This window comes from Haplochromis burtoni, unplaced genomic scaffold, assembly GCF_018398535.1.
Source record: "Haplochromis burtoni strain Fernald_Lab_line unplaced genomic scaffold, NCSU_Asbu1 Contig_677, whole genome shotgun sequence".
NCBI lineage: Eukaryota > Metazoa > Chordata > Actinopteri > Cichliformes > Cichlidae > Haplochromis > Haplochromis burtoni.
The window spans coordinates 207222-216884 of NW_024583038.1; the positions used below are offsets into that span (position 1 = coordinate 207222).

The following is a 9663-nucleotide window of genomic DNA, read 5'->3' on the forward strand; positions in this document are numbered from 1 at the left end:
GGAGCCGAAAGAGCCGGTTCTCTAAAAAGAGCCGCAAATCCCATCACTACTTTCGACCAAAACAGGCACAGCTTGATGACACCATCAACATGCGGTAGAGCGGTATAGTCAAAATCTGTACCGTTGGCCAAATTTATATCGTTTCTACCATTTACCGTTTACACCGCCCACCCCTACTGTCCATTACAAATCGTAACAGATCCCTCCGGAAGGACAGATCGAGTACCCTGGCACTGACCTTCCTGTGAAGACTGAAGAGATGCCAGCTCAGCAGGTGGTGGTGATCAGCTGACAGCTCAGTTTCAGTTTTCAGTTTTATTTGTCATATGCAAGTTAGCACAGGGTCAACATCGCAATGAAACGTATTTGACGAGCAGCAGACAGTCACTCAGCAGAATGGTACAGTAGAAGAAAAAAGAAATAAAAAATAAAAATAAAACAAATAAAATAAAAATAGTAAAGAGCAAAATATTAATAAGATGTAGTAAAGGAAAAAAAGAGAAATTTCCAGTTAACTGACTGAATATATGTATGTATATATAAATATATGTACACACTAGTGATTAAATAAAGAAAATCTTAAATAGGAATGTGGGGGGGGGGGGGGGGGGGGGGGCAGATGGGACACTGCACAGGGATGAGCAGCAGTACAAACTGAACAGTACAAAGTTTTGTTTTTTGTGGCAGTTGTTGCAGTATTGCACTTTTTAAAAATATAACTATCAATAAAGTGGAGTGACCAGTGCAGATTAAACAGAGAACTTGTGAAGCTGCAGCTTCTGAGCGCGTCCTGTGGACTGTGTGTGTGTGTTGAAGTGTTGTGGTTGAGGCGTCGTATGGCTTGATGGTAGAAACTGTTTAAGTCTTGTAGTCGGAGCACACAGACTCCTGTAACGTCTGCCAGATGCTCTCTACACCCAGCTGACAACAACGCACCGTTACAGAATCAGCTGAGAGCTTTAACCAAGCTCGCATTAGCCGGACTGTCTGTGTGCTAGCTGACTCACCAAAACTTTAAACTCCAATCAGAGATAACGGGTATCACAGGGCTAGTTATTAACTCTCACCGGCTGAGAGACAGACTGTCTGCCCACTGAGGTTTCCTGAGCCTCGGTGTGGGGTCCCTGTGCTCACCCTGACAGCAGCTGCAGGACAAACTCCTCGTTTAAAACGGCGTTAATGAGAATCACGGCAGCATCAGAGGGACACTCACCTGTCCTGTGCAGCTTGATTTGGGGTTTCCAGGTGATATCCAGCAGTCTGCGCTGACGGTCGATCTCTTCCTCGTACTGGACGATCGTTTTTTCAAACTCCAAGAATATTTGTTCAGCAGCAGCAGTTAGTCGCTCGATGATAAACTCTCTCAGATACTGAACTGAAGGCATCGTTGCTGCCGCAGCTCACACACTCAGCTCACACTCGCCGCTGATTCAACACAGGAGGAAACTACTTCCGCCTTTCCTTTGTTTACTTCCGCCTGGTGTCACACGGTCAAGCTCCGGCAGACAAGGGCTTCCGTTCCACGTCGTTTACGTAACAGCTCAGTTTCTAGTAGGAGGGAATATTAGTTACACATTCCTGAAAAATAAAAGGTTTCGGTAACATCATAAGTGGATTTTTCCCACCTTGATGCTAAAATCTGATTCCCAGTTTGAATCCAGTGGCTCCAGAGACTGTTTGGTATCACAGGCTGTGGATCTCTGTGGTGAACAGGGTTTGGAATATAAACAAGAATAAGATGCTCTCTGCTGAGTAAGCTGTACCTGTGCAGGCCGCCTCCTCTTACATCCCACCATCAAACACCACATCTCACACTTTATGGAGCACGTGGCCAAAAGGACTAACACCTCAGCTCACCTCCATTCACCTGATTCAGGTGTGTTGACCCAGGGTGAGATCTAAAACCTGCAGGGAAACCGGCCCTCGTGGACTAGGGTTGGGGACCCCTGCCTTACAATATTAAGCTTCAAGAAGCTTAATATTGCTCTGATTTGGCACTATATGAATAAAACTGAACTGAGTTCATTTAATTGATGATTTTAAATTGGTTTAGCTGAAGAGAAAGGACCCAGAAAACTGTTTGACGTACTTTTCATTGGTATATATATTTTAAAAAGATACATAAAACACAACTGTTAATATGAGTATAACATCTATGTATGTTTTAATGGAACCTGTACCTGGAAACCAACTGTGTGGTGTTCATGTGCCTGAATATGGGACTAATTTATTTGTGCATGTATGTTTTTAATTTTCAGTGGAATATTTAATAAAGTAAGGAAAAGGCAAACATGTTAATCCATTCAGGCATCACGCTGCATGTATAGAGTAGAGAGGTTCCTTCACTGGTCCTGCTGCTCATTCTGTACAGGCAGCTGAAGGAGTTTAGATCAGGAAACCAATTTGTTGACACAGACAAGCATGGAGACAGAACACAGACACGGTCTGCTTTTCATTTGGATGATGATAGTCTCCTTTCAGACTGGTGAGTCATCAAAAGATGGAGTGAGATGTAAAAGGAGATGATGGACATGAAAATATCTGGATGTTGTTTGAATTGATTCACTTTTTATAAACTAAGTTTAAAGATGCAGAAACATGATGGTGAAATATGTCTTTGTTGTTTTCAGGATCCTCTGAGGATTTACTGACACCATCTAAAGATGTAGTGATGAGTTTGGAAGGACACACTGTGACTCTCTCCTGCAAATATTCAGGCTCTGTCCTCAACCTCTACTGGTACCATCAGAAGTCTGGTTCACATCCACAGCTTCTCATAGATGAACATTCAGAGAAAATAGAAAAGCTGAAGTTTAGAAAAGATCAAAACAAAAGTGATTTTTATCTGGAGATCTCCTCTGCTGCAGTGTCTGACTCTGCTGTGTACTACTGTGCTGTGAGGCCCACAGTGACAGGAAACAGCAAAACTCTGTAAAAACCTTTGTAGAGACAGAGCTGCTGTGGAAACACAAAACTATTTGATTGGCTGAGCTATTAAACTGGCCCCGCCCACTGAAGTTGAGCTCATCCAATGACATTATTTGTTGGTCATTGTGCTGCAGTGGAAGAACATTGTTCATGTGCTGTCTGTCTGGCTTTAATAACTCCAAAGACATGTTGCTGCACCTCTTTTTGCTTCTATCTCACATTATAGGTGAGTTTAAGAACAGGGATTAAAGTTTAGTTGAAGCTGCTGCATTAAGCAGATATACAGACTGCATTTCACTACTTTTCTTCTTTCTTTTTCCAGGACTAACAGCTGGAGACTCAATCACTCCTCAACAACCTGAAGTCACTGAAACAGAAGGAGAATCTGTCAAACTCACATGTAGCTATGAGACGAGTGCAGGCAGTGCTGAACTTCACTGGTACAAACATCATTCTGACCTTCAGGCTCCTCAATTTATACTCTGGAAAAGAGGAAAGGGGGGAACATATAAATCTATTCCTGATAAACGATATGACTCAGAAACATCTTCTACATCAACTAATCTGACCATAGCAGCCCTAACCCTGGCAGACACAGCTCTCTACTAATGTGCTCTAGAAACAGTGATACAAAGTGTAGAAGAGGCTGTACAAAAACCTGAACACAGATATCTGACTACTCTTCAAAGAGGAGGGAAGTGGTATTCAAAGCACAGCTTCATATCAGATGGATTCTGCTAATTCCTGTTTTATCAGAGTCACTGTGGTTACAGCTGATAATGAAACACTGTGGGAGGATTCACATGAGCAGCAAATCCACACCAACCACAAACCAGCACTTTATATCAGCATCAACAGTCAGGAAACATCGTCGCTGTCTGTGGTCCTGAAATGAAAAGCATCTGAAATGTAAATGTCGTGAAACGAAGGGGTTTCTGTGTCTCTGAGCCCAGGACACTCTGACAAAAGACAATCTTCATCTCCAGAATTTCACTTCCTGATTTAAGTTAACAGTTCAGTATTAATTCTGACACACTGTGGCTTCTGATTCTGTGAAGTGTCTTCATCTTCAGCTCTGCATCTTTACTGCATCTTTGATTTATAAATCATGAAACAGACAAAAAAACTTTAGAAAGAGCTTTTTATAAGAGCATGGTGAAAATCTACAACTTCCTAGTTTCACTTCTAAATCCTGAACAATCAAAATTAGTTGAACACAAAACAGAAGAACAAAAAGTGATACATGCTTTCCACAAATAAAAGACTCGTGTGGTCAGTGAGCACTACAGGATTTCTCAGCTTCAGTATCTCAGGTCACAATCCAAATATCTGAGGTAGAGTAAAAACAAGGGAAAGAAATCATACGTAGATCAGAATATGACAGAATACAATGGAAACATTTCATACATCCAATTTTCCAACCAAGTTCAAATACACACACAAACTTAACTGATGGCGGTAAAAGGAAAACAAAGCCAGTCTAACTCTGGAGGGAAAGAAGCTGCTTTAAAAACGAAGAGTTGCCGAGCAACGTCTCCACTTGTACCTTTTTATATTTACATTGTTGTGACAGAAAACTGCAGCAAACTCACAGAACTTAGCAACAACAGGAAACACTTCGGTTCATATTACACACATTTTTCTTCCAGAGTGTGTGAGTGCTGGAAAACACAGATTTTATAATAAAACAGAACAAATGTACTTCTTTCTATGGCCGGCTTTAACAAGATTTTATATCATGAAACACCAACTGTAATTCAGTGGCAGTCCGCACATCCAATGGTACACTGCACAAACAAACTTAACACAATTCAAACAAAAAATGACCTTGTGTGAGAGTCATCATGTTTCACTGGAGAATTAAAAACCCTCATCATGAGAGCGCCACAGCGTGACACAGAAGCGACACCGAGTCGTCTAAAGTTGCGTCTCTGCTGCACATGAGAGAAAATAAAAGTAATAACACATAAAATTGTCACATTGTGTTGATCAGTAGCTTGTAGGGCAGTGAAATGACCAGATTTCAGCCTTGAATTTGATTTCGGCTTCCTTCTATGAAATGATGATCATGGAACAAAACTGAAACTGTGTGCTCGACAAACAGAACACAAAAGCACATCAAGCACTTCCTGAATCACAGCTGTTCTCTGAAGGTTTCCTGAACTCGTCTGCACGAGTAACACTGTGTTAAGACACATATAACAAAACTGAGCTGTGCTGTACAGCAGAGGGGGAGGAGCTTGTCGTTCAGCATCATACTCTGTTGTTTTGAAATACTTTGAATTTAATGGAAGAGACGCAATGAAGACGAAATCACGTGTGAAGAGTGCTTTAACCTCCTAAGACCCGAACTCTTCCACGGCAGCATTTTTAATTTCTCTTTGATATTTGGTCACATCGGGGCCTGATGAATGTAAAAACAAAGAATTGCCAGATTTTTTTTTAAAACCTATTTTTGTTTTTAAGAAAAATGAGAGCCACATATGAGGATATTCGTTTAAAATTCTGATAGAACAGTAGCAGTATAACGTCCTCGTAAGTGGATATCAGGCCCTGGTAGAGCAAAACTGAGTATTTTGGTCTAAATAACCCAAAATGTGACGTCCACATGTGGACGGCAGGTCCCAGGAGGTTAAACGCCTGAAAACAATCCACGAACTGCAGCACGACTGACGCACAAAGGCTAAAAAAATAAAGAAATGGTTACTGACGTGAATTATCTGACATTGACTCGTCATGTCCACAATAAAGGTTTCAGCACACGGACTCGCTCACTCAGTTCTATTCCTGAAGAGGAGATACCTGCACTGCATGCAAAAGCACGCAGGGAAACGCAGAGGGAGGTCAGAGCTGTCGATCTACATCCATCATGCAGGTACAGTGAATGCAGGGAAAGACTTTACATTTAGTGTTAAGTGGATGCGCTTACATCAGGCTTGCACCATATCGGTCTGGAAAAGTGTTTTAATTAATTCGTTAATATATATATATATATATTTTGGAATGTGGGTGAGTAATATTAGGAATGTTGCATTATGGATGTAAAAGCAGTGTTATGTTTACATGCAGTAAATGCCTTTTGTCACTAAAATACATGAATAATCACAACAATTAATCATGATCACAATATTGATCAAAAAATTAGGAGAATTATTTTTGCCAGAATCGTGCGGTCCTACTAGTTTGGTAGAAATCGACTCACAAGTGCAAAAATCTCCTCAACAAACAGTTTTGATCCTTTCGTTAGTCATATGTTCAAACTCACAGCACCGCGGCTGTTCACACTGCAAAAACAATACAGCTGCATCTTAGTCACCTACACTAGCCAAATGCTTTTTAATGGCCAACAGTCATTTCATATTTATTTTATAGTTTGTTTGAGATCTGCTGCTGAGAATGATTCAATTTTAGATTTACATGTTTGTTCGATCACGGCTGCAGAAATGAGGATGAACTCTGCTGCAGACGCACAGGATAATACACCCAATCTTTGTTTTCATCATGAAGAGGAGTGAGTGTGTGTTAAAGTGGGAAACACATTAGTCGAAATCTTACACTTTTCCTTCACCTACTGTTTCTGCTTTTACACACACATATATATAAAAAACATAAATAACTGTAAAGTTAAAAATCAGACAAATGTTAGTTCCTAATACTGTTCTACCTTCATATGTTTACAGAATGAGATTATTCGTCATCTGAACTAAAGACATGTTAAGTGCCAGTATGGATATGGGACTCTACTTCCCGCCTCCTATTTTCCCATTTCTGAAACAGGCGTGAGCATCTACAGTGTTCATACTAAGTGCTATCGTCTACAGGCTGCTGTTTAATAGAAGAATATCAGAAGACTACAAGTAAGCTATTAGGTTAGCGCCGGTTCACATCACTACATCTTAATATACATAAATCTGCATCATCACCGGTGAGAGCCGAGAACACGCAGAAAAACTGACGTTTAAATTGTGATGTTTTTTTGTTCGCCAGATTTCATTATTTCATCACATTTATGGAACATATATGAGCTTTTGAGATCAGTCATGACCTTAATTTCAGACTTTTAAAGACCTTTTATTGAGCAGCAGGAAGTGTGTAAAGCCAGCTCTGATTGTGAAAGCTTTACTGTTAACGGGTTCGATACTTTTGTCAAGCTCGGCTTCATAAATACACTGTTCCCTGCTAAATATTCAGAACTAAAACTTTTTCCCTGCGTGAGTTTTCATGTGGACTACCAAACCACCTCTTTGGGTAAAACTTTTCCCACATACTTTGCAAGTGTATGGCTTCTCACCGGTGTGAATTCTCACGTGCACCAATAAAGTACATTTTTTAGTGAAACTTTTCCCACATGTTTTGCAAGAATACGGCTTCTCTCCTGAGTGGATCCTCATGTGGACCAACAAACTGCCCCTTTGAGTGAACGTTTTCCCGCACGTTGTGCAAAAAAATGGATTTTCACCTGTGTGCACCGCCTTGTGCTTTTTAAGTGCTAATAAGTAACAAAATCTTTCACCACAGGTGTTACAGGTATACGGTTTCTCACCCGAGTGGGTCCTCATGTGAACCAACAGACTACCACCTTGAGTAAAACTTTTCCCACACGTTTCACAAAGATAGGGCTTCTCGCCTGTGTGGATTCTGTGATGTTCGTGTATTTTGTATTTATTCTTAAACAATTTTCCACAAACATTGCATGTTACTGACTTTTTACCTATGTCAGTGTTACACTGACCCTCTGACGTGGGAGAGTCTTCTGCATCGGTACTGTGACTTCTGTTTGCACTATGTGCTGATCCTAAATCTACATAGTTGCTTCCTCCCTGATCTTGACCCTCAGCTATCAGGAAGCTGTGAGAGAGGAGCTGCTCCCTGTCTGGTCCTGGTTCACCGTGGGCTCTTTCCTCATAAGCAGCAGTCACCATAAAGGTATCAATGTCCTCCTTCAGTGCAAGCTGCTGTCCCTCCTGACTGCTGTAGAAATCCTCCTGTTCATGTTTGATCTGGAGAGGCTCTGGTTCCCCGCGGTTCTCCTCATTACAGAGCTGCTGGTTAATGAGAAATTCCTCCTCCTTATAGACATGCTGCTGCTGGAGGCCTAGAACGAAGCCAACATAAAGAAAACTGATGTGATGACAGAAAAACTCCTCTGAGCAATCATTAAAATAAACACACACAATGTTTCCGCTTCTTCTAAAAGTCTGGTCGGATGTGTAAAAAAAAGCTAAAAATCACGTCTGGAAAAAGGTTTATTTGTTTTTTGTGGGGATAAACTGTTTATTTTACAGCATTACCTCAATAATGGATTGGATTTATATAGCGCTTTTCAAGGCACCCAAAGCGCTTTACAATGCCACTATTCATTCACACACTGGTGGAGGCAGCTACAGTTGTAGCCACAGCTGCCCCGGGGCAGACTGACAGGCCATATCGCACCATCGGCCCCTCTGGCCATCACCAGTAGGCAGTAGGGTAAAGTGTCTTGCCCAGGGACACAACGACCAGGACAGCGAGCCCAGGGATCGAACCGGCGACCTTCCGGTTACAGATGCGATTCCCAACCCCCTGAGCCACGGTCGCCCCAATAAACCCACACACAGGGTTAAAAAGGTAGTAAAGAGCTCCATAAAATTACATTTATAATATATTAAAACTCAAAGAAACCTACAGAACCAAACTCACTAATATAACTACATGCCCAGGCACATAAGGAAAAGGCCTTTTATATTCTTATTTCTTGGTGTCAGTGAAAATCCAGGCAGGGCGTTCTGAATCAGCTGAGAAGACAGTTAAAAAAGTTTTTAAAAAATGAAAGTTTGGACGACCTTGTGAGAGTCATCAGCTGTTCTTGTTTTTTTGTTTTGCTTCTGTGTGTTTTTGGCTTTGAAGTAGAGCTTAAATTTAACAACTGACATTAAATATAAAGCGCTTTGAGGCAATTGTTGCTGTGCTTTGGTGCTACATAAATAAAACCAAAGTGAATTGAAGTGCTATTGCAGATCAATATTATATTTCCATCATCTGTTCATGTGTTTTATTTGATCATTTCTCGTTCACTCTGAGAGTTACTGAGAGCACCAGGGGGATAAGTGGATGCTACCGAGAGTAACGTCAGGCTCAAAAAGCAGCACCACTGCTCTCATTCTCTCCTCTCAGTGTGCACACAGACACGCATGGTAGTGGGTAACCATGGTAACCGTTCAGGTTATTATTTCCATGCAAAAGAAAGAACACAAGTACCGCTGTTGTCTAACCGAGTAACTAATATACTGTGCATGTATATAGTGCATATTACTTTACAAAGTCAGTGTGCACTCTGTGACAATAATGTGACTTCAGAAGAAGAAAATAAGCCCTTCATTTGAAAAAATGTGATTGACTCAAAATAAAATACATAAGATGTGTGTGAAACAGAAGAGGAAGTGATGCAGCTGTGAAGACACGTTTCACTGGATGGAAAAGAACCCGGTAATAAAAAGCAACAGATGTGTTGGATGCACATCTGTAGCTGCATGAAATATTGGCCTGTAGTCATCAGCGGACCTGACGACAGTTCAGCTCTTATGGTAGGAAATACTGTCTAAATATTTCCCTTTATGCAATGTTTTTAAATAATTAGCTGACTCAATGAAAAAATAATCTGATGCTAAGTAACCAATCATCACGTTACACTATTTTTACAACCTGGGGCCCGTTCTTCGTACCTCGCTAAGTAAGTTAGCTGGATTTGATTGTTTA

General features: G+C 41.0%; 1 protein-coding gene and 1 long non-coding RNA gene across 3 annotated transcripts in view; one reads left to right on the forward strand and one right to left on the reverse strand.

Moving 5' to 3' along the window:
- Positions 1-2934: 2934 nt before the first annotated feature.
- On the forward strand, positions 2935-3296 carry LOC102295144. Its single transcript, XR_006053176.1, has 2 exons — positions 2935-3154; positions 3251-3296. It is a non-coding gene; the product is annotated as an uncharacterized LOC102295144 (long non-coding RNA).
- Positions 3297-4055: 759 nt separating this feature from the next.
- Positions 4056-9663, reverse strand: part of LOC102295457 (zinc finger protein 16) — a 7449-nt gene continuing 1841 nt past the window's right edge. Inside the window, exons 2-3 of one of the 2 annotated variants that reach the window (XM_014330082.2) lie at positions 7661-8023; positions 4056-4257 (exon numbers count right to left, since the gene is read on the reverse strand). In XM_014330082.2, the coding sequence (XP_014185568.1) occupies positions 4238-4257; positions 7661-8023 (383 nt within the window). In that variant the 3' untranslated portion in view covers positions 4056-4237. Of the gene's footprint in view, positions 4258-5429; positions 8024-9663 lie in introns of those variants that run through there. The other variant, XM_005949681.3, reaches the window with a different exon arrangement.